The following is a 26,329-nucleotide window of genomic DNA, read 5'->3' on the forward strand; positions in this document are numbered from 1 at the left end:
GTGACAACCTGAGGGGTGGAATGGGATGGGAGGTGGAGGGAGGTTCAAGAGGGACAGGACATGTATATACCTATGGCTGATTCATGCTGATGTAGCAGCAGGAATCAACACAATATTGTAAAGCAATGATTCAATTAAAAATAAATAAATACAAAAAATACTGTATGACAAAAGAAATTCTAGTCTTAGAATTTAAAGAAAAAGTACATATGGAAACAAATAAAAAATTGGTAAAGAAAACTTTGACAGAGGTCAGATTTGAGCTGGCCCTTTAAAAACAATGCAAATTTTTCAAAATTTATTTATGCACTCCTTCATACACTGATTGCCTAGTACACATAAGCCATGGTTCCAGGTGCTGATGATACAGTAATGAAAAAGATAAACATGGATCTTATATTCAGAGGAGAAAGAACAAAATAGACCAAGGAAAAGGAACAGAGGCTGAGAAAAAAAAGGAGAGAGGGAGGGAGGAGATTAAAAAAAAATAATACAAAAAAGGTATGTATATATATCTCACATACTGGTCAGTAGTACACAGAAAATGTTGGGTAATGTGATAAGCAAATAGCTCCATGGGTCAAAGATGCTTTCAGTAAGTATACTCAAGTTTCTATTTGAATGAAAAAAGGCCAAGTGATGATCAAGGGAAGAGTAGTATTTCAGGGTGAGGCAATATCCTGTGCAAAAGTTCTGAAGCAGAAAGAAGCTAAATGGATTTAAGGGACTGAAAGTAGCCAGTGAGGCTAACATAAACACAACCAGGAGATGGTCCAGCCCAGGGAAAGATAGCTGGAGACGCAGGCATGGGTCAGGTCAGGTAGGGCAGTGTCTTTCAATCCTGGCTCCCTGTCAGAATCACTGAGTAACTTTTGTAAAAATGCATACATATGAGTCCTACCTCAAACCAATGACTTCATATTCTCTAAAGGTGGGGGCTGGACACTGAAAAGTTTTTGAAGTTTCTTGGGTGGTTCTAATAGACAGCTAAGGTTGAAAAGCATTGGTGGAGGGCTTATAAGCTAAGACTAGGGGTTCTTATTTTAAGTATGATGGGAAGTCACTGACAGATTCTAAGCAGAGAAATGGCATGACCCGATTTTCATTCTTAAAAGATGACTTCCACTATAATTTAAAGGATGGATTATGACTTGTAATGTATTCTAATTAAATAGCTACAAATATTTAACATGTACAAAAGAGAACAGAACTTAAATATTCTCACCAAAAATAAGATAAACTTAAAAATAAATATCTATAAATGTTCAACTAACATAACTGAAAACTATATCACACTGAAGAAAAAAACTGAAGACAGAAATAAGTGGAAAGATAGTCCGCACTCAAGGAATAAAAGAATTAACATAGTTAAAATGTCCATACAATCCAAAGAAATCTACAGATTCAAAGCTGGCATTTTTCACAGAAATAGAATAAACAATTCTAAAATCTGTATGGAACCATCAAAGACCCTGTAATGTAGCTACATAAATCTTGAGAAAGAAGAACAAAGTTGGAAACACCACACTTTCTAATTTCAAAGTATATTACAAAGCTATATAACCAAAAGTGTATGGCATTGTCATAGAAACTGACATACAGATTGACAGAACAGAGAGCCCAGAAGTAAACCCACACATACATGGTGAACAAGTTCATGATACAGGAGCCAAAACTACACATTCATTAATGGTGCCAAGGGGCTTCCCCGGTAGCCTATGGGCTCAGATTCCACACTCCCAAAGCATGGGGCCTGGGTTTGGTCCCTGGTGAGGGAACTAGATTCCACATGCCACAACTAAAGGATCATGAATGTCTCAACTAAGACCCAGCACTGTCAAACTTTTTTTAAAATAATGGTGTTAATAAATGGTATCCAAAAAAAATGTGTAGCTGCATGCAAAAGAATGAAACTGAACCCTAGGTATACTATACATAAAAATTACTTCAAAATGGATTAAAGACTTGAATGTTAAGACTTGAAACCATAAAACTCCTAGATGAAAATATAGGTGGTATGCTCCTTGACATTGGTCTTGGTGATAATTTTTGGATTTGACACCAAAAGCAACAGCAATAAAAGCCAAAATAAACAAGTGGGACAACATCAGACTAAAAAGAAAAAGTGTCTGCACAGCCAAGAAACCACCAACACAATGAAAAGGCAAACTACTGAATGGAAAAAGATATTTGCAAATCATATAACTGATAAAGGTTAATATCTAAAGTAAATAAAGAACTCATATAACTCAATAGCAAAAAAAAAATCTGATTAAAAAATGGGCAGAGGAATTGATCACATATTTTTCCAGAGAAGACATAGAAATAGATAACAGATACATGAAAATGTGTCATCATTACTCATCAGCAAGGGAATACAAATCAAAACCACAATGAGATATCATCTCATACCTGTAAGAATGGCCATTATCAAAAATAAAACAACAACAAGAGATGACAAATGCTGGTGAGGAGGTGGAGAAAAGGGAACCACAGTGCACTGCTGCTGGGAATGCAAATTTTTGCAGCCTCCATGGAAAACAGTACGCAGGTTCATCAAAAAATTAAAAATAGAGCTACCATATGATCTAGAAATCCCACTTCTGGGTATATATCCAAAGAAAATAAAAACAGAATACTGAGACATCTGCACACCCATGTTCATTACAGCATTATTCACAATAGCCAAGAGTGTTCACTGACGAAACACTGATAAGAAATTATGGTTCTCACACACACAAGTATTATTCAGCCATAAAAAAGACGGAATTTCTCCCATTTGCAACAACATGGATAGGCTTTGAGGGTGTCACGCTAAGTGAGGTAAGTCAGAAAGACAAAGCCGAATACTTTATGGTATTTGCTATGGTATCATTTATATCATTTACAAGTGGAACCTCATGTTGATGTTTGGTAGAAACCAATGCAATACTGTAAAGCAATTATCCTTAAATTAAAAATAAATAAATAAAAGTCACACCCATAGAAATTAAAATGGCTGTCAGGGACTGAGAGGTGAGGGAAGTAAGAAAGAGGGAGTGAGTGAGTGAAAGTCACTCAGTTGTGTCTGACTCTTTGCGACCGAATAGACTGTAGCCTGCCAGGCTCCTCTGTCCTTGGAATTCTCCAGGTAAGAATATTGGAACGGGCTGCCATTTGCTTACTCCTGGGGATCTTCCTGATCCAGGGATTGAACTAGGGTCTCCTGCATTGTAGGTGGATTCTTTACCATCTGAGCCACCAGGGAAGTCAAGGGAAATAAGAAGAGGTTGGTAAAAGGGTACAGACTTTAAGGTGTAAGATGAATTAGGATCTCAGGATATAATATAAAACATGGTGACTATAGTTGATAATTCTGTATTGTATAAGTGAAATCTGCTTTGACTGTAGAATATTAATGGTATCCAAGAGTGAATTTGTGTGTGAGAGAGAGAAATAAGTGTCTACTAATGTTCAAACGACATAATTGATGGGTTCTTAAAAACTCTATAAAGTAAAATTTCATATGCCAAATGCATTTTCCAGCAAATTCTAAACATGAGTCCAGGGAGGATGGGTTAGAGCTACTGGTGATGTCCATAGCTAGAGTGGATTTTGTAAAAAGCAAACGATATTAGACTGGAGATTGGGTGTGGGGTGCATGGTGGATGGGGAGAAAGCTAAAAAGTGTTTAATGGCTAAAATACTAAATAACTCTTTTGATTGGTTTAATGTGTCATTTTTGGAACCGTCTTCACAAACTAAAACTGATGTCTCTGAATTGCTCCCCCAGGGGAGATACTGCAAACACCTCTCACTATGTGGGACATAGGGAAGAGTTAATAGATTCAGGGAGCATCACTCAGGATAAATGTGGAGTCTCCTGCTTGAAGCAGCAGAGAAGAAGGTTTGCTAAGATTAAGGAAGCATGCTGCTGAAGGCATCAGGGCAGCCCTGTCCACCTTCCCCACTACATGAGGGTATGTTAGGCACTGCTCCTCAGCAGCAGAGAGGCTGCAGCCAGCAGCTGCCTAAATCTGGGGGAGCTCCAGGGAACCACAGGAAACGAACAGGAGGCATCCCAGGAGCTGGGCTGGCTGAGGCCCGTCTTCAGGTTGTTAATTTCTCAACAGTAGTCAATAGAGTATAAAATCAGGATTTTCCCAGCTTTTATCAGCTCAGATCCCAAGCTGCCTCAACTCAGTACCCAGAGGCACTAGTTGAACTCTGTTAAAATCGCCTTTCTCTTTGCTGTTCTTTTTGACTGTCTCTCTTGTTCTGCCAAATGGTTTTCAGTTGAAACACCTCAGAAAGCTGTTTCTTCTATAACACTGGTTTGCAAACCAGCAATAAAATTCAATATATTCAGAAAGTGGGTTGGATCCTGAATAACTGGAGTTTTTTTAATAAGGGGAAAACAGAAAAACAAAGCACTTAGGGATCATAAAAGGCAACTAGATGATAAAGCTGAGAAGTATGTATTTACTTTTTGTTTCCAAAAATAAAAATATGTTTACAAAACATATGCTTTAAAATTGGGGTGCTGGAGAAGACTCTTGAGAGTTCCTTGGACAACAAGGAAATCAAACCAGTCAATCCTAAAGGAAATCAACCCTGAATATTCAATGAAAGGACTGATGATGAAGCTGAAGCTCCAATATTTTGGCCACCTGACGTGAAGAGCTGACTCACTGGAAAAGACCCTGATGCTGGGAAAGATTGAGGGCAGGAGGAGAAGGGAGTGGCAGAGGATGAGATGGTTACATATCATCACTGACTTATTGGACGTGAGTTTGAGCAAACTCCAGGAGATAGTGAAGGACAGGGAAGCCCTATGTGCTGCAGTCCATGGGGTCTCAAACAGTCGGACATGACCTAGCGACTGAACAACAACAAAAGTGCTTAAAGAAATTTGTAATTGTCAAAATCAAATCAAAGTCCTTCTTTTCTTTCTTGACATGTTTCCCATAAGAATATAAATATTAACTTCATTATTAATTCTACTGAAGTGAAAGTCGTTCAGTCATGTCCGACTTTTTGTGACCCATGGACTTCTCCAGGCCAGAATACTGGAGTGGGTATCCTTTCCCTTCTCCAGAGGATCTTCCCAACCCAGGGATCAAACCCTGCTCTCCCTCAATTCAGGCAGATTCTTTACCAGCTGAGCCACAAGGGAAGCCCATTAATCCTACTAACTTTTAGCAAATCCTTACTCTTACTAACTAACCTTTAGCAAATCCTTACTCTTAACTCTTATTCCTTACTCAGTGGAATAGCTCTAAACTTAAGGACACAGTGTGATGAAGTCCCAGCACTGTTGGTAAGAACAAACTGTTATGCTTGACCGTCTCTGTCAGGGCAATCTTTAATCCTGAGGACCCCTAAAGATTGCCCTAAGACCCCTAATCAAGATTACTGTAAAGTACATTTAGAACAAATGTCCTAACTGATAGAGACGGTCAACCATAACAATTTGTTCTTACCAACAGTAATGGGACTTCATCACACTGTGTCCTTAAGTTTGGAGCTATTCCACAGAGAATCCTCAAATTTGAAATTCTTTCCCTCTTCAAGTTTATGGATCCTATGTTTTGGGATCACCAAGGATGGTAAATGAAATACCTTTCAGGATGGAATTCCTTATTTGGTAGGATTCTCTGGTTACTTTTGTTTTCTTCCTTGGGTTAATGGATTTGATTTTACTGTAATGTTTATTTTTATACACATGCCCAAAGGCCTCTTAGAGTGTTTTTATAAATCTAATAAATACCTCATGATAACTCAATTTGTTAAGACAACACAAAAGATGTTGTTCATTACTTAAAATGTACACTGTTTCAATTAAATAAGGAGTTCAGTACATACTTTCAAAATTATAAAAGATCTGAATATCATATTTGGATACTTTTTTTAAAAAAAGCGAATGTAAAACTTATGGCCTTTTAAATGGCAAATGTATGCAAATACAGTAAGATGAACCTTTATTAACATATACTGCACAGTTAAACTTTAAGATACACTTCGCATTTTTAGAACGTATAAGTTTAAAAGGTTATCCAGTTAAACAAGCAAATAGCTTGCCTTTTCAATATATAACTTTGCAGTTATATGCTATCACATAAACACTCCAATTAGTTCTAGTTGCAAAGTTAACATAAATTACTACAAGTGTCACCACACTCAGTTTTTGAAATGATTTCTCCATCAAAGTGAGAGTCCAAGATACGTTTTACAAAGTTTCGATTATAAAAATAATACACTCTTGAGATGAACTTCTATTAGTTGAAACCAACCACTGATTCTTGGTAACTCCTCCGTTCTACTGTTTTTAAAAAGCCGGCAAGTAGAAAACAGACCCGTCCTGAGAAACAAACTGATGTGACGAGGACAGCACCATTCCACAGCAAACCCACCTAACGAAGGAAAGCACTCCAGATAAAACAGATGCTACTCAGGGCCGCAACCCAGTGCCCTCCCATCTCAGAGTGAGCTTCATGGTCTGTTACTTTTGTTTTTAAAGATGTACAATCTGGTAGTCAAGAAAATGACTTGAAAATTAATAAGCTAGTTCCTGTTGTATAAGCTTTGCTTGAGGTATAAACTCTGGCACTTAACCTTTCTCATCCTTAATTTTGAAAGTCAGGAAATTCCACTTTACTGGCCTATTTTAGAGTAATTATAAATTTTAGTAAATAAAACGCTTCAAAGAGGTTGCAAAAAGAGATTATTACATTGTCACTAAACTTTATTTTTAAAAAACATAGAAAACACATGGAAAATTGTAATTCTAGAATAGAAATGAATTTGTCTCAAAACAGCCTCCTGCCTTAAGGTATAAGAATTAAATAGCTCTCAAAAATCAGAAACTGATCTAAATAATTCTACTGCTATTCTGCATTAGAGAGCACGTACAAGGAGAAGCTCTTACACTGGTTTTGATGGGGAGAACGACAACAATGCTTGAATAATCACCTCTATCCCTTACATCCTTAAAAACCAAAATCATCCTACTTAAACATACTTTAAAATTTCCCAAGTTCCTAAAGGAAATCAACCCTGAATATTCACTGGAGTGATTGATACTGAAGCTGAAGCGTCAATACTTTGGCCACCTAATGTGAAGAGCTGAACTGGACAAGACCCTCATGCTGGGAAAGACTGAGGGCAGAAGGAGAAGGGGGTGACAGAGGAAAGATGGTTGGATGCATCACCAACTAAATGAACATGCGTTTGAGCAAACTCCGGGAGATAGTGGAGGACAGGGAAGCCTGGCATGCTGCAGTCTGTGGAGTTGCAGTCAGTCAGACACAACTAAGCAACTGAACAACAAGCCTCTAAGACAGTGCATATTCAACTGCATATCTTTCTCATGCCAAGCACTATGCTGTGGTTTAACCCGCTGGGTTCTCAATCCTGTTAGATCCACTCTATTTTATAAACATCTCCATTTTATAAACAACGTTTTGTACTTTTTGCTTTATAGCCTTGAAAAAATCCATAAGTAATATAATATACCTATACACATAATTTCAAATAAAAATTCAGGGTAGTGCCTACATTTTAGTACAGGGAAAATAACCTGTTAAAAAGTAATACACACTTCACCAAATACATGGGCACTATTGCACCAAAAAAGTATCATGAAGTTGGATGCTTGCAGTACATATTGAATCACTATGAATATGAAAACTATATGGACAAAAAAAAAAAAGAAAACTACATGGACTGAAAGAGGTGTACTACATTTGTAACTCAAATACCACCAATGGCAATGTTCTCAGTGGTGTGATCTTCCATTACAGTCAGTGTAATGGGCAGAATAATGCCCCCCAAAGATGTCCATGTCCTAATCCCCAGAACCTGTGGATATGTAACTTTACATGGCAAAATGAACTATGCAGACATGATTCACTTAATGACCTTGAGATGGGGAGATTATTATGGGTTACCCATGTGGGCCCAACTTTATAAGCTGACTCCATAAAGTTAGAGGATGTTTCCCAGCTGTGGTCAGAGAGAGAGAGAGAGAGAGAGGGTGGTATGAAAGCAATATCCAGTGCTATCCTGCTGCTTCTAAAATATGAAGGGTTACGTGCAAGAACTGGAGAGAGGTCAGCCTAGAAGCTGAAAGAGACATGAGTGAATTCCTCTTTAACCTAGGGATAGGGAAAAATCCTTCTAGCCATGACTCAAAATCTAGATGCAATAAAATATCAATAAATTTAATTACAAAACATTTAAAATATACTAGGCAAAACTAACTTATCATTAATAAAATCAAAGTATAACTCACAGACTGAGAGAGAAATATATGCAGATAGACCACAAATAAAATGCAGATACGCCTAATATTAGACACAAAAATTAAGAGGAAAAAGATCAAAAACTTAGTAGAAAAATGTGCAAAAGAAATGAACAGATAATTTGCTAAGGAGAGATATAATAATGGCTCTTAAAAATAGGAAGGATTTTCAATTTTTTTCCTAATATAAAAAAATGCAAATTAAAACTACTCGTTAGATAGCATTTTTAACTATCAAATTGGCAAACATTGAAGAGCTTGGCAGCCTTCTCTGTCGGCATTGTTGGTAGGAATGCGAAATGGTATATCCTTACAGAGGAAAATTTGGCAATATCTAATAAAACCACCAGCTTCCCAGCTGGTGCGAGTGGTAAAGAACCCGCTTGTCAGCACAAGAGACATAAGACATAAGAGACATGGGTTTGACAGCTGCGTTGGGAAGATCCCCTGGAGGAGCGTGTGGCAACCCACTCCAGTATTCTTGCCTGGATAACCCCATGGACAGTGGAGCCTGGCAGGCTACAGTCCACAGGGTCGTAAAGAGTCAGACACGACTGGTGCGATTTAACACACACACACAACAAAACCACACATGTATTTACCTATTGCCCTAACAATTTCACTTCTAGGAATTAATCCTGAAGATACACTTCCAACAATATGAAAATACATATGCACAAGGTTATTCATGGCAGCTTAGTTTGTAATTACAAAATACTGGAAACAGCCCAATTGTCCATATACAGGAGACAGGTTGAGTAAACTCTGGTATAACCCATGATGGAATAAAACACGGCTATTAAAAACTGAGGGCGGGCTCTATGAAAAGACAACTACCCTTAGTTAATAATTTCTATTTGAAAATTCAGAGGATGTAGAATTTGCATGATGACATACATTTTTAAAATACATTTTATAATAAAATAAATTTGAAGAATTCAGTTCAAGTAAATTCTTAGCCTTATGAAGGTTATTCTTGAGGGACAAAGGAAAAATACTCAGGAGACAGAAAGAATGATAGATTGTAAGAAAATAAATCAAGAAAACAAAATGATCTACAGAATCATATAGAAAGTCAGCCTCCAAGGTTCAATATAAACCACTTAAATTAATACAGAGTCTTGGAATTTTCATGAAAAAAGTGAAAATTCAAGACAAAGACAAGAAGCAAGGAAATAAATCCAAGACATAGGGGCAGTAAAAACAAATGAGAGAGAATAAAAGTTAAGATATGTCTACTCTGTATTTGGATAAACAGGAAAGAGAGCCTATAAATTAGACTGAGGATGAAGAAAAGGATTTTGTTTGAGTTTAGAAGGAAAAGAAAAATTTGGGGGTCAAAAATGATCCTAAGACTTCAATATGTTTTAGACAGTGATTTTAGCCAGTTCATTATAAGTCTCCTAAACTTATTTGACCTTAATTTTTTATCGGAGTTGACTTGGCTTTTAATCCAACTAATACTTAAACAGAAAAAAAGAGATCACAGATCTGGTGCTGTTTATATCAGTGTGAAAAGACGTCTGGAAGCATGCCCTTATCTGGTTGTGAAAGAAAAGAATAATAATCTGTATTTCTTCAATACTATGAAATCACTAGCTTCAACACTAAAAAAAGAATAACCAGTTAAAAGAATCTGACCTAACAGTTGAGCCAAATGATTTAAGATTTTTATAACCTATTATAAAACTTATTTTATGTACTGCCACAAATCTGTGCTAAGGCTCTGTTTTTCCTTTTCTTCATATGAAATCCAGTTCTAAAAATAGTCAAGTCTAAAAATAAGGCAAAAGCCACAGATTAAGTGTAGCTTTATACATGTACAATTAACAGGGAAATCTCTACATCTTCTAGGAAAATGGATGCTGAGTTACTTATTCCCACTAAATTCTCTATGTTGGGTCAAACTTCTGAAAATTTTGCATTAATATGGGCTATATTATTATAAAACCAAAATCTAATCTTGAATTCTATTAAATTAATTCCTCTGTTCCAAATAAATCAATGAACACTACTAATAAACATGAAACTGCAAGCAGAAAGTCATATTTAATCTCAGGGGCTTGGTTTCTATCAAGAGACCAACTGAGTAAAAGTTTACAAAACCTGCCAATGTCAACATAGGGCCTGATATATGCTCTGATTCAGTTCATGGAAAGGAGCCATATGGAGAGACAGACAGACAAACTCACCTACAAAACATGTTGTCAATATTATACTTCTTCATATCTTTCTAAAACCAATTTTTTCTCCCAGTCATTGCTCTAAAGATTAGTGAGCAGAAGAGCAAAATTGGAAAAGGGATTTTCAGAATATATGATGTTTCTTTACCTCTGCATCAGTTTTCCCAATCCTTGCAGGCCATCTACAATGTAGACAGTGTATATGCTGAGGTTGGGCAAAATATTTTTTTTTTTTTTTTTTTTTTTTTTTTTTTATTTTTTTTTTTGGGCAAAATATTTTTATGGGAATCTTATGTGCCTTTTGAATATCATCATCCCTGTTTTTCAGATAGAAGATTAATAAGATATGACTAAATGACCTTCTCTCATGGCAGGAACTAGAAAAGACTGACTTCATATCTCAGAGGAGTATCGGGTAATAGAATGGTGTGCCATCAACTTTAATAGTATAATTTTCTTACCTTTGTTTATCAATCAACAAATTCAAGAGGAAAGTTAAAAAAATTAAAAGAAAACTCTTGTGAACTTACTGGCACTCTTCAAAAATACATAAGAATATCTGTTCTCGGCCTCTTAAACTAATTCTTTCTCACGTAAGAATAACATTCTCAACGGCAAGATTCTTTAGGCAGCTTTTCAGTGTAGTTGAGAGATCTAAATTGACAAATAGATACGTATTCCCTTGTTTGGTTCTTCTTGTAATAGAGAGTAGGATGAGGTCACTATAATCTTCACAGTTCAAGCATATGCTCATAGGATAATCTGTCACTGCAGTGTACAAATCATCATAAACTGACTATAGAAATCTGATACAGAATCAGAACTGTCTGGAAGAAATAGATGAGGCAAAAATTCTTTCCAGCTTTCATTAGAATGGGAGTTTTTATTTTAATGTAAGAAAAACAATAATGTGTACAATTTTAGAAATAATACTACTAATAAGTGGGGGTGGGGTCAAAGAGAAAAGAAATATTATCTTCACAAAAGGTCTTCTCTGTCTGATGTCAAAGCAATGGCAGCTGGGAAGGTAAATTATGCCTGTATTTATCCTAGACTTATAAACAGAAGATAAAATATTTATAATTAAATTTAACTATTTTATAAATATATTGATGATTCAGGGTTTTTTTTCTCCCCATTATTTGGTAGAAAAGTATTTTCACTTGAAACTAGAAACTAGGTTGGTGAAAACTGAAAGTGTTATTCACTCAATCGTGTCCAACCCTTAGCAATCCCATGGACTGTAGCCTGCCAGTTTCCTCTGTCCATGGAATTTTCCAGGCAAGAATACTGGAGTGGGTTGCCATTCTCTTCTCCAGGGGATCTTGCAACGCAGGGATCACACTCAAGTGCCCCGCACTGCAGGCAGATTATGATAAAACGCCATTCTCAGGTCACTTCTAATGAATTTTCATATTGAGAATCATCAAGAGGAGTGATTTTCTAAGAAGGCAAGGTATTCATTTCATCTTCCATGAATTAAGCAAAAAAAAAGTACTCCCCCTCACCATAAGGACAGACATATAAACCAGTGGAGTAGAACAGGGAGCCCAGAAACTTACAGGCACATGTTCGGTCATTTGATTTTTTACAAGAATGCCAAGACTATCCTACTATGGGGAAAAGACAGTCTTTTCAACAAATCATGCTGGGAAAACTGTATATCCAAGTTACTGTTAACTGTACTGTGTGTACACATGCATGTAAAATGGACCTCTTTTGAAAAACAGACCCTGGTATTTTGGGCACATCAGATATCCTAGAATACACTTTCAAAAATTCCAAATAATTATAATTTCATTCCAGTTTGATAGCTGTTTCAGTTATTTATCAACTTCAAAATTAACAGGTCCAACTTAAAGAAGGATATCCATAAATTCTACTATGGTCCAAAAGTATACGTTTATAGTCCAAGTACTAAAAATGAACAGCTTACCTGATGCAGCATGATAGGTTCCATATTGTATCCCAAGGTATCTGCAAAGCTCTTAGCGATGACTGTTTTTCCACAACCCTACAAATGGACACAATCATTTAAGGGATAAGTCAAAACAACCCAAAGTCAGGAAGCAGAAGTTTGCAGGAAGGCTGCCAATCTTACTTTTCCTCCAATTAAACATATGTCCTTAACCTTGTGAGACTGCATCATTTCAGCCAGCAGCTGTTTATGGCTCAAGGTTTGTATAAAACGGTCTGATGTACAGGGTCGACTCAATGGCCTAGTCCCGGCTGGTACCTGTAATTAAAAAGAGGCAAATGTCATTTAAGGTTTGTTTCCTTGTTAATTTTCTGTTTAGTTGATCTATCCATAGTTGTGAGTGGGGTATTAAAGTCTCCCACTATTATTGTGTTACTATTAATTTCCTCTTTCATACTCGTTAGTGTTTGCCGTACATATTGTGGTGCTCCTGTGTTGGGTGCATATATATTTATAATTGTTATATCTTCTTCTTGGATTGATCCTTTGATCATTAGGTAGTGTCCTTCTTTGTCTCTTTTCACATCCTTTATTTGAAAGTCTATTTTATCTGATATGAGTATTGCGACTCCTGCTTTCTTTTGGTCTCCGTTTGCGTGAAATATTTTTTTTTCCAGCCCTTCACACTGAGGAAACCAGATCTGAAAGAGACACGTGCACCCCAATGTTCATCGCAGCACTGTTTATAATAGCCAGGACATGGAAGCAACCTAGATGCCCATCAGCAGATGAATGGATAAGGAAGCTGTGGTACATATACACCATGGAATATTACTCAGCCGTTAAAAAGAATTCATTTGAATCAGTCCTAATGAGATGGATGAAGCTGGAGCCCATTATACAGAGTGAAGTAAGCCAGAAAGATAAAGAACATTACAGCATACTAACACATATATATGGAATTTAGAAAGATGGTAACGATAACCCTATATGCAAAACAGAAAAAGAGACACAGAAATACAGAACAGACTTTTGAACTCTGTGGGAGAAGGTGAGGGTGGGATATTTCAAAAGAACAGCATGTATGCTATCTATGGTGAAACAGATCACCAGCCCAGGTGGGATGCATGAGACAAGTGCTCGGGCCTGGTGCACTGGGAAGACCCAGAGGAATCGGGTGGAGAGGGAGGTGGGAGGGGGGATCGGGATGGGGAATACATGTAAATCTATGGCTGATTCATATCAATGTATGACAAAACCCACTGAAATGTTGTGAAGTAATTAGCCTCCAAAGAATAAAAAAATAAAAAATTTTAAAAAATTTAAAAAAATTAAAAAAAGAGGCAAATGTAATATGCATATATTTTTCTCAAAATATTAGTAAATGAAAGCATACAACTGCCATTTAAAATTTCGACTAATTTCCTGCTCAATTCAATTATATACTGTTTTAGATATTTCAGCAGAGTAGCAATTTTCTCAAGCACAGATCTGCTGATCATTTTTATCAAACTTCCAAGTCAATAATCCCTCTAAAATTAAAGCCCATGCTGTCAGACATTTTCATGAGAACCAAGTAATTTTCATGAGAATCAAGTAATTTTCATGCTATTTATAACTTATAATAACAATGCACTGCTTGAGAATGAAGGTTTTTGCTCAAATTTCAGTTATAAGGACAGAATTTAAAATCAGCCAACTGGGATTTTCCAAAATCACCAAAGATCTCCTGATTTCTAAACTATCCACAAATCTTTTCCCAGTTTTATTTTCAGTTTACCACTCAGAAGCAGCTGCTCTTAAAGCGTCCTCCCATGCTTCACACACACTGCCTTTTATTTCCTATCTCCTGATTAAAGTGTTGGTGCACTGCAGGCACTCAGCAGATTCCAAAACAGAGCCCAGCTCATGGTAGACATATTCAATATTTTGTTTGATGACTGAATAAATACAATTAAATGAATAAGTATTGGGTTGGCCAAAAAGCTTGCCCAGGTTTTTCTGCACCATCTTATGGAAAAACCTGGACAAACTTTTTGGCCAACCCAATATTATTAATATTACATTAAAACAAACAAAAAAGTCTATCATGAAAATTTGCTCTGTCCTAACATAAGAAGGCAAGCATTTACGCTTTCCTACATTCACTTACAATTTAATTAAGTCAGTATTTTTTAAGCTGTGTATTCTAGTATCAGTTTCCTATCAACTCTTGGGATTCTCAGGACCCTCTAAGAAAGGGTTAGAAAAAAGCAGGCAGAGAAAGCAGATGGAGCTGTGTGACCAAATACCATTCCCTCCTCTAAAAATCGTTCACCTACAATAGCTCTTCTTTCAGCCGCTTCCTGTAGCCGACAGATATTTTATTTTTGGGTAATCCTTAGTTCTGGGCCTCCCTGGTACCAAAGACAGTAAAGAATCCATTTGCAATGCAGGAGACCCGGGTTCAATCCCTGGGTCAGGAAGATCCCCTGGAGAAGGGCATGGCAACCCACTCCAGTATTCTTGCCTGGAGAATTCCAGGGACAGAGGAGTCGTGTGGGCTACAGTTCTTGGGGTCTCAATCCTTAGCTGCTAAATCTTTAGTTGCTAAAATATGTTTGGAAACATATTTTCAAACTATTTCTTATCAAGGACTTAGAACACAAAATGCTTTCATTAATAAACACTGTATTTGATTTCCCAGAGGCTGACTGGTTTTTGATGAAAAGCTATCCCTATTTTTCTCCTGAACTTTTCCAGTTTACAAATGTACACGACTGGATATATAAATACACAGATACAGACATATATGTGTGACACTATGGAACCAAAGACTTATGAACAGATTATAAACTCAATTTAGGTTAAAAAAAAATGTCTAGTACTAACCAGAACCTGTATGGTTAATACAGGCAACCTTAGAGAGTACAAACCTTGATTCATTCATTACCTTGATGGTCACCTCTTTTTCTGCAATCCGGATGGTCACAGAAGCTTGGAAGACATTGTTTTCGGTTGTCCTTTCCACTCTCACTATCTCCTCAGGAAGCATAGACCTTCTTGAATCCTCGAGTTCAAAGCGCTATAAAATGACCAGAAAAACATATAATTTACTTTTTATTTTAGTATTAACGTTGGATATCTGGACATGTCCATCTTAATTAGAACTAAAACTCATTCAGTGTTACAAAAATAAAGGCAAAAAAATTAATGAGAATATTTTCCCCCTATTTTTGCAGATACCATTCATTCTACTTAGGCCAATTACTAAAGGTGACCTGAAAATAGTCCCTAAAATTTACTAAATACCAAGGAATGGAGTTGCTGAATCCTTGATCTGAAAGAAGTTTGCAGTCTACAATTCCTGATAATCAAAGGCTCCAGCTTCCTAGAAAAGGATGATGTGACTCTTGAAAACATGCTTACAATAAATTAAAACAAGACCCATATCAGTTGATTTCTTTTTTTTTTTTTTTTTTTTTTTTTTTTTTTAATTTTTTTTTTATTATTATTATTATTTTTTTTTTCCAGTGGGTTTTGTCATACATTGATATGAATCAGCCATGGATTTACATGTATTCCCAATCCCGATCCCCCCTCCCACCTTAGTTGATTTCTTAAATCAACAGAAGTTAATAGCTGTCTGAAATTGATAAAAATAGAACTCCCTGGACACCATTCTGCTGATTGCCTATATGGTTAGTTTAACTGATTATGATAAAGTATAACAATCAATCTTCTACAGTATCTGACACAGTGCCTTCCACAGTATAGGTTCTCAATATTTGCCAGACTGGACTTAAAATGCCCGGACCACTGATTCTTTCTCCATGTAGGCCAAAGATCAAGGTTCTAACACTAGGTTAAACTCTTTCTAATCCCAGCTGATTATATAAAAAACACATACAGAACACAAGTAAGTATATGAAAAATGAGGATACTAGCTAAGAATTAAGTAAATCCTATGACCATCTAACAGCAGCATGTTCAATATGAAAGGCTTAATTCATTTTTAGCATTAAACAGTCAGAAATTATTCCCCACAAATCCTACAATACTTACAGAACATGATCACTATAGCAAAAGAGTTGAAACCCAATGAAAGAACAGATCATTGCCTATTCAACAGAATGATTCAGTACTAGAAAACAGAGTCTGGGGAAGAAAATTATCATCAGTTTCAACATTTTAAACACAACAGCCCAGTTCACGTCCTCATTTCAATGTCTTAAGTACCCAAGATAGTCATTCCTTTCTCCATCCTAAGAAAAGCTGTTTATTTGTGCTACCATAGAAAACATAAGTTTTCTACTTTACACAATTTATATATGCAAATTCCCATGGTGTCACACAATTTGATAGGAAGTGCTTCCATGTTATAGACAATTAACAATCATTGACTCCTTAATTTCATTAAAAAAAGAAGAAGAAAAAGTTACATTGTATTTTAAGGGAAGTTTAATAGAAAAGGAGTAAAGCCTTAGCCAAGTAATTACGTTCATTAGAATTTGGAACTCAGACCCATAAAATTCTAAAACAATACATTTATGAATTTAAAGGTATGCTTTTATTCCAGCCATAGTAATAACAGTTTTAACTTGACATAGGGTTGATGTCAGAGCATTTATATTCCAGAAAGGAACACTAATGCCTTGAACACTTGCTATACTTGTTACATCCTCATAAATAATGCAAACCAAAATATTTCAGTAGAATAAAAATAGTAGGCTAGGATACACTAAAATAGTTCAAGAACTGAAGTTGCAAGGTGAGTTACCATTTGCTGGCACAGGAAATTTAAAGATTGTTGATCAAAAAGTAGGAAATAGAGGAATAAAATAGATACGTAATTCTTCACAAAATTAAGGCAAGAAAAGACAATCACTTTTTCTCCTCTTACATAAGTAACAAAACTCCTCTTTTTCCCTTTTTTTTTTTAAATTCTAAAATCAGATTTGAAATCACTTGTTTACAATATGGACTCTCAGTCAGTATTCTATGTTCCCCTTAATTACAAAGGTCCAAATAAAGGCCAAACAAAATGAAGCAACACTGACTATCTCCTTTAGAAAACTCAACTCTTTAAAGTCATCGTATAACTTTATAGAATTTGTATGATTAATTCTGAAATTACAGACCAGAAACACATCAAACTGATACCTTTGTAAAAATGTAGGCCTTTGTTCACAACAGACTGATCGAGACACTTACCAATGCCCTCTCTTGCCGGTGTCACAAAAGCTTACATCGCTCCATTTTATCAGCACCCTGATATTTTCTTCTATTCCATGTACCCCTGTTCCCACGGCACTGAACTCTGTGCTATGTGCGGCTGGGAGCTCACCTGGAAACACAGCCTCTTTTTCTCAGACATTAGGTATGCTATTTCAGTGACTGATGCCAAGGTAGCACAGATGCTAATTAAACCAAAGGGGAGTTCTAGGACTTCTCTGGTGGCCCAGTGGGTAAGAATCTGCCTGCCATTCCAGAGGTCATGGGTTCGGTCCCTGGTCTGGGAAGACTGCACGTGCTGCGGAGCAACTCAGCCTGTGCACCACGACTACTGAAGCTCTAGTGCTCCTAGGCTCTCAAGGGGCGACTCCTGAAGCCCACGCGCCCGAGAGCCTGTGCTGGGCAACGAGAGAAGCCACCATGCTCTGCAACGAGAGAGTAGCCCCCGCTCGCCACAACTAGAGGGGCCTGAGCAAAAGCAAGAGGACCCAGTGCAGCCAACAAGAAAAAACTCTAAATCTTAGAGTGAACTATATAGTCAAACTAGAAGTCTCCTGACTCCTTGAGCCTATGAATTAGTTTCCCCATTTCCAAATGGTTCTCCATTATCTCTTTAACATCCTTCTATTTCCCGCCTCTCTCCCATCCCTGCTCCCTCACCCCTTCTCACACAGAAAACCCCTTTCTTTCCTTTCATCAGTGGCTGCTATTTCACCACCCTCAGGCCTGCTTCTTTCTCTTCTGTCTCCTCCACTTTCCTTTGTCTCTTTATTGACCATTATTTTCCCCTTGCTTCTTTTTGTTTTTCTTTTAGATTCTGCTGCTAATAACTATACATTTTAGCATTTATGAGGAAACAGCTTTTTGTTATTTTTATTTTGTTATTATTGACATCACCAATCAATGAAAATACTACTTCTTGGACTAGCTGATATATGAAATAAAATCCCACTTAAGTAATCGGAATCTACTGTTCTACTCTTCTGAGCCCTTCTCACTAACACCAGCTGCAGAGAGTGCTTCCATACTCCCAAAGACCGTGTGTATGTTCCGGGATGAGGCATAATAAACACCGTTCAAGTATCTCTTTTTTTTTTGGCCACACAGTGCAGCATGTGGGTATCTTACTTCCCTGCATTAGGGGTGTGAAGCCCTAACCCCTGGACCATTAGGGAAGTTCCCATATACCATTCCATATATCCAATCCTGGGACGTGTACATATGACCACAACTGCCAAGTGTTCACATTCTATGTGCTTCTTAGAAATCTATACACCTTGAGTCAAACTATGTCAGAATAACAAAAACATCCTTCATAAAAGGGAATTATTTGAGGTGAGTTAATGACTTTACCAAAGATTAACTTGAAGTGGCCAAAACCTGAGATAATGCTAGCATGAAAATAAATAATGATAGCAAATTATAACCCACTGAATAAAATAGGGATCCATAAGTCCATATTGATATAAATGAATAAATAAGTATGTCGGGGAGAAGAAAAGCTCTTCCTTAGTGTAGAGTGCCTGCTAATAAATGCAGAAGGAATATTTACTCCCCATTACTGTCATGCCAGCACCTGCACGTCTGGAAAAGAGAAAAAGAAAAGACAGGAAAGAAAGAAAGAAGAGAGGAAAGTAGGAAAAAAGGGTAAGACAGAGATGAGAAGAAGGGAAAAGAAGGCACAAGAAGAGAACATGGGAAAGGTAAGGAAAGAAAGTGAAGCAGATACTTACTTTTAAAACCCCTTCCACAGCCATCTTCCCTTCATGTCCCAGTAAAACAGTGTACGGGTAAAGCCTCTGGAGTGCATGTTGGATTGACATCATAGGAAATGCATCCTATTTGGGGGGGAAAATACATGGGAATGAAGAACATCTACAATCATCACAAAAAGTTTAGCTGAAATGTACGTGTGACATTGAAATTGCATCATAAACGATAACCAGTAAGTGTCTCATACTCTCCAGAAGTCTACAAAAGTAAATATTCAGTTTCCTCTTCTCTTCCTGATCTGCACCCTTTCCCTTGGTAAACTCACCCACTCTCATCTTTCAGCTGCTGTATGTGTGTCTCCATCTCTACTCTTGACAAATCTCTTGAGCTCTAGATCTAAACTCTCAATTGTCTGTGAGATGTGACTATATGGGTGTCACACAGACTCCCATTCAGCATGTCCGAAAATTACATGTTTGACACATTTCTCTACCCCACTCATCCCAAAGTACCTTCTCTTTTTTCCCTTACTCCTAACCTGGGTGGACCTCATCCACATACTCCTGGCTTCACTGTTAAAACTACAAAGTTACAAAATGTTCCTGCTCTGTCGCTTCACTTGTGTCTGACTCTTTGCGACCCCATGGACTGTAGCCCACCCCACTGTAGCCCACCATGTTCCTCTGTCCATGCAATTCTCCAGGCAAGAATACTGGAGTGGGTTGCCATTCCCTTCTCCAGGGGATCTTCCCGACCCAGGGATTGAACCTACATCTTCTTTGTCTCCTCATCAGCAGACAGGTTCTTTACCACTAGCGCCACCTGGGAAGCCCATATAAGTCACTGTTTTAACTACAAAGTCAGAAAGTGTTTTTTATCCTCGAATTTTTCGCCCCAAACTGCTTTCCCAAATGGGTTTACTTACTTTAAAAAGTCTGTTTAATTAGGACAATGAGGGAAATTTCAATATAAACTGCCTATTAGGTGACATTATGGAATTATTGTTGATATGCAGAGGGGTGTGATTTGTCCTGGTTATTAATAGAAGAATGTTCTAATTCTTAGAACTGCATACTGAAGTAGTTAAGAATACTGACTGGAATTTACTTTCAGAACTGTTTAGGTAAAAAGAGAAAGTGCAAACAAAAGTGGTAATAATGTTAAAAATTGGCGATTCTACTTAATGGGATTATAGTTTTATGTTTGGCTATTTTTGAACTTTTTTGGGGGGGATTTGAGAATTGTCAAAGCAAAAAGTTCCAAGGGGAAAAACAATAAGAATGAAAAGTAGAAGACATGATAGATACGGAGGGAAAATGCTGCTCCAAATGTTGGTATGCATGCGTGTGCAAAGTCACTTAAGTCATGTCTGACTCACTGTGACCCTATAAACTGTAGCCAGCCAAGCTCCTCTGTCCATGGAGGGCTCCAGGCAAGAATACTGGAGTGGGCTGCCATGCCCTCCTCCAGGGGACCTTCCCTACCCAGAGATCAAACCAGCATCTCTTGCTTCTCCTGCATTGGCAGGCAGGTTGACCTAACTCACTGGCTCTCAGGAAAAGAGAAAAATAAGAAGCAACGTGAGATTAAAAATAAGTGTCTTGTCTCAGTGTTCCTGTGCATCCCACGCACCCCCACCCCACCTTGCTGCCAACAGAGGTGCCTTCCTCCTACAGATACCTGATTGTCGCACATCCCATCTACTCAATAATGTCTAACAGGCCACTTCCTCCACATCATAAAATCCAGACAACTGCACTCACCATGCAAAACACTTGTTGTGACAAGGTCCTCACATTTCTCTTCACCACACATGGTTGCTCTAGTGACACAGTTTATCACCATTCTCCAAACACACCAAGCCCTCTGGCGAATCAGCACCTCCGCCCGGGCTGTGCCCTCTGCCTTCCCATTGCTCCAGATGCCACCATCATGACCTTCAAGAAAGCGCTGGGGAGGACGCCTACGCTCCACCAAACCCCCCTGCGGTTCCTCCTTCCTGTGCCTCCCTGCTTGCCCGTCCAGCAACCAGCGGCTGCAGGTCTCTGGAAGAAGACTGCCCTTGAGTTCCGGGTGGGAGACCAGCGAGTGCCTGGAGACACGCGGCCCCAGGGACAACACGAACCAGTGACTGACGGTGCTGGAGTGGGAAAGCCCTCGCTCGCCTACCTCGGGTGAAGCCAGTCTGAGGCCCAAGGTAGTGTGCAGTGGACCTCTGTGTGATCGGGTGGAAGCCTCCTTCCCTGTGTCCAACTTACACCTGAGCTGGGAGTCTGCCTCCCCCACCCCGCCCACCCCAAGGCTGTGCACTCTTTAGGGGCTCAGAACACATCGCGGCTCTCTGTACAGTCTGCTGGGCTGCACAGCACGTTACACTCAGGCCTTGGAGTATTTATAGACGAACATGACAAGGCAAACACAGATGATTAATCTCCAAGGATTAACTTTTACATTTTCCTTGCCACATTTGGATATACCAGTCATTAAATTACTTGATACATACCAGAATTTGAACTGCAGCTGGTAGACTATCTAAAGGAAAATCTGGAAGTCCAAGGGTAGAAGATTCTTGGGAACAGAGAGTGGTAGCAAAGGATAAGAGCTGAGAAACTCTAGGGGAAAAAAAGAAGTGGTATTAAATTTTATTCTGATAGTTTCAGTATATAAAATCTGTTAAATACAAAATAGCTGGGCCAATGTAATTAATCTAAAAAGTTGACATCTACTATTAAATTCTTAAAGAACAAGAGCTCCACATCACATTTCATTTAAAACTCAGAAGCTTTTTAGGTACAGGTAAGTGTACCTAATCTCTTAAATCCATCACAGTATGTGAGGTTTTATACAACCTGACCCAAAACTACCCTGTCAGTCTCACCTCCTACCTTTCTCAGTCCAAATCCAAACTTTAGCCACTGGGAGCTTTTCATATTTTCAAGAATAAAACATACACACTCATAACCCATGCCTTTAAAAAATTTCTTAGAATTCTTTAATTCCATTCTCTATCAGTCAAAAGCGTACTCCTTCTTTAAGACAGATGTCAAATGCCAATGCCTTTGCAAAGACCCTGTACAGTTCCAACCACAACATTCCCCAACACTTTGAAATTGTGGCCCTAACCACACTATGTTAAAAAAAAAAAACTATCTATACACATAACTTTAAACTCTACTGGATCTTGAAATTCTTGTCATCAAAATTCATGTCTTATTATTAACTTCATCATTAGCACATGTACCATAGCTACTGAAAAGCTCTTCAAATGGTTGCTGAATGAATGAATGAATGAATGAATCAGTTGATCAATGAATGGGCAAAACAAGTTCAATGTTAAGAATCCAGATTTTATATATATATATGCTATCTATTTATACACACAAATATACATATTTATATATATAAATATATATGTACATATGTATACAAAAATACATATATAAATATGTATATATTTATATATTTTTATATATAAACATTATTTTATGTTTAATATAACATGTTTCATATAGCATATGTTAATGTTATAAATTATGTTAATATGTTATAAATATTGATTTATGTATAAATAGCTAGCACATATATATATATATACATATATACATATAGATCTATCTATATGTATATCTGAAATACTTACTTTTCAGTAGGAACATTGGCTCCAACTGAATATAACAGTTTAAGTTGGTCCTAAAATAGCACAGGAACATATCAAATTGATTAATAAGGACTGTAACATATTAAATGCAAATACTTTAGAGACATTATTCAACCTTTTAATTAAGCAAACACTAAGCAATTAATAGCAAAAAATCATTTTCTGATACATGTCATTTTCTAAAAGAAAAGTAACTCTTTCTTCCTAGTTTTCACAGATTTTCTTTATCTTGGTATCCATTTTACTTTCCAGTAACTACTGAAGGGGACAACTACAAACACAGTAACATTTTTATAGTAACTGAATTTATTATAAACAGGAGAGATGTTTTAAAAACAAGCCACCCTTAAGGAGAGAGGGGCGAGACAGGGGAGGGAATGAAGAGGTACAAACTACTGTGTATAAAACAAATAGGCTACAAGCACAAGGAATGTGGGTTCTTTACTGTCTGAGCCCCCAGGGAAGCCCAAGAATACTGGAGGAGGTAACCTATCCCTTCTCCAGAGGATCTTCCTGACCCAGGAATCGAACCGGGTCTCCTGCATTGCAGGTGGATTCTGTATCAGCTGAGCTATCAGGGACGCCCACAAAGAACATAGCCAATATTTTACAATAACTTTAATGAAGTATAATCTATGAAAATACTGAATCACTGAGATGAACACCTGAAACTAACATAATATTGCAAATAGATTATACTTCAATTAAAATTAAATAAAAATTTAAAAATAAATTATCCCTGTTCCTACTTACCTTGAAGGGCAGATAATAAATATCTCTGGCTTGAAATCGAGACCGGAGTGGGGGATCTAATGGATTCCCAGAGTACCTGGGCACCGGCAAGCCCAAGGCAATGACTCGGAAGTTTTCACTAACTCGGACAATCTTCCAAGCATCCAATTCTGTTTTGGTATGATCCTAAAAGAGGACGAAAGCACAAGTTATTACTGCATGGCAATACAGACCACACCTGCAGGAGCCAAGCTAAGGGATTTAGGCCCTGACTGCTGAGTAAACTGTACTGGAGAACCTTCTGGAAGCCAAACTGTCAAGGATGGGAGAAAAGTGGAATCAGGAAGAGGGTACCAGGGAAGGCTTGCAAAATGAAGACTGGTATTTGAAAGGAGAAGCGGCGAATGCATTGAGGCACAAAGGCGATGTGGATGAGATCTCTAAGCTCTACTTGGTCAACAGAGAGGAATAGTCAGGAGAGCAAGAAAAATAAACTGGTTCCAGCTAGAAGTCAACACATAGTAGTTCTACAAGGGCAGACCACCAGCAGGGCAAAGACTGTCCAGGGACTTTCAATAGATAAATGTGTTTACAGATCTATTTCTACCAAGCTATAGAAATAGTAATAAGTAACATTTCTTAAAAATGGTAAGCACTTTCCATGAATTTTTCTCATTTAAATTTCACCAGAATCCAAATAGATACAATTCCTGAGGTTCAAAGGAGTTACATAACTTGCCCACATTCCTCCAACTAGGATATGGTGGGGCTGAGACGGGAAACAAAAGGAAACATGTGACCTTGGAGTCACAAATGCTGACTCTAGTGCACATTCTAGCTAAGTGACCAAAAGCCTGCTATTATACCCTTTAAGTCTCAATTTTCTCGTCTGTAAAGAGGAAATAACATCACCGATATTATTACAGCTGTTATGAAAGTTAAATGTGATCATGCCTATAAAAGTAACTGACCCATAGCAGTCACCTGTTGAATGTCACATCTTCCTTCTCTGCCTGACCCTCCCAATGGCTCTTCACTGTTCTCCAGCCTTTGAAGAGCCACCCCCAACCCCACCACCCCGGGGGTCCTTTGCTGTTGCCCTCTTTATACCTTCTTGTATCACAACATTTAAAGACTTCATTACACTTAATTGTTACCAGAGTCACTGAGCACCTACCACGTGCCAGGCATTGTTCTGAAGTCTGAGATAATAACAGTGACAAAATTCCTGACCTAGTGAAAGTTATAATCTAGTAGAGGGAAGCAAGAGGGTAAAGAATCTGCCTGCAGTGCAGAAGACCCAGGTTGGACCCCTGGGTCGGGAAAATCCCCAGGAGAAGGGCATGGCAACCCACTCCAGTATTCTTGACTGGAGAATCCCACGGACAGAAGGGCCTAGCAGGCTACAGTCCATGGGACTGCACCAAGTTGGACACGACTAAAGCGACTTAACACACACACACACGGAGGGAGGCAGACAGTGAACTAAAACCATAAGTAAGTATATTAGACGACTCTGTGGAAAAAAGCAGAGTAAGGGAGTATGGGGCAGAAGGCATGTCGCAACATTTAATAAACGGGTGAGGGCAGTCTTCCCTGATAATACAGGCAGAACTCGGAGACGTTGCAGGTACAGTTCCAGACCACCACAATAAAGTACATATTGCAATGAAGTGAGACACACAAATTCCTTGGTTCTCCAGTTCATACAAAAGTCATGTTTACACTACACTGTAGTCTATTAAGCACGCAATAGCATTACATCTAAAAAATGGACATACCTTAATTTAAAAATACTTCATTGCTAACAAATGCTAACCATCTTCTGAGACTTCAGTGAATAGTAGCCTTTTTGCTGGTAGAGGGTCTTGTCTAAATGTTGATGGCTGCTGACTGATTAGGAGAGTGGTTGCTGAAGGCTGGGGTGGCCGTGGCAATTCCCTAAAACCCTTTGCCAACAAAGATCTGTATAGTCAAAGCTATGGTTTTTCCAGCAGACACATATGGATGTGAGAGTTGGACCACAAAGAAGGCTGAGAACCAAAGAACTGATGCTTTTGAACTGTGGTGTTGGAGAAGACTCTTGAGAGTCCCTTGGACTGCACAGAGATCAAACCAGTCAATCCTAAAGGAAATCAACCCTGACTATTCAATGGAAGGACTGATGCTGAAGCTGAAGCTCCAATACTTTGGCCACCTGATGTGAACAGCCGACTCATTAGAAAAGACCCTGATGCTGGGAAAGATTGAAGGCAGGAGGAGAAGGGGATGACAGAGGATGAGATGGTTGGATGGCATCACCGACTCAATGGACATGAGTTTAAGCAAGCTCCAGGAGATGGCGAAGGACAGGGAAGCCTGGAGAGCTGCAGTCCATGGGGTTGCAGAGTCGGACACAACTAAGCAACTGAGCAACAACAACAAAAGGCCACAATGAAGTCTGCTGCATCAACTGACCCTTTCATGAACAATTTCTCCATAGCATGAGATGCTGTTTGATAACATTTTACCCCTGGTAGAACTTTCCAATTTGGAGTCAATCTTCTCAAACTCTGCTTCAGCTTTATCAACTAGGTTTGTATTTGAAATTCTAAATCCTATGTTATCATTTCAACAACTTTCGCAGCATC

General features: G+C 38.0%; 1 protein-coding gene across 1 annotated transcript in view; it reads right to left on the reverse strand.

Annotated features, from left to right (window-relative positions):
* VWA8 (von Willebrand factor A domain containing 8) overlaps positions 1-26,329 on the reverse strand; it is a 367,266-nt gene that overhangs the window by 281,363 nt on the left and 59,574 nt on the right. The window contains exons 6-12 of the mRNA XM_061133632.1: positions 23,721-23,885; positions 22,950-22,999; positions 21,813-21,921; positions 19,330-19,434; positions 15,315-15,446; positions 12,566-12,700; positions 12,401-12,478 (exon numbers count right to left, since the gene is read on the reverse strand). Coding sequence (XP_060989615.1) covers positions 12,401-12,478; positions 12,566-12,700; positions 15,315-15,446; positions 19,330-19,434; positions 21,813-21,921; positions 22,950-22,999; positions 23,721-23,885 — 774 coding nt within the window. The remainder of the gene's footprint in view (positions 1-12,400; positions 12,479-12,565; positions 12,701-15,314; positions 15,447-19,329; positions 19,435-21,812; positions 21,922-22,949; positions 23,000-23,720; positions 23,886-26,329) is intronic.

Source organism: Dama dama, chromosome 30 (genome assembly GCF_033118175.1).
Source record: "Dama dama isolate Ldn47 chromosome 30, ASM3311817v1, whole genome shotgun sequence".
NCBI classification, from domain to species: Eukaryota; Metazoa; Chordata; class Mammalia; order Artiodactyla; family Cervidae; genus Dama; species Dama dama.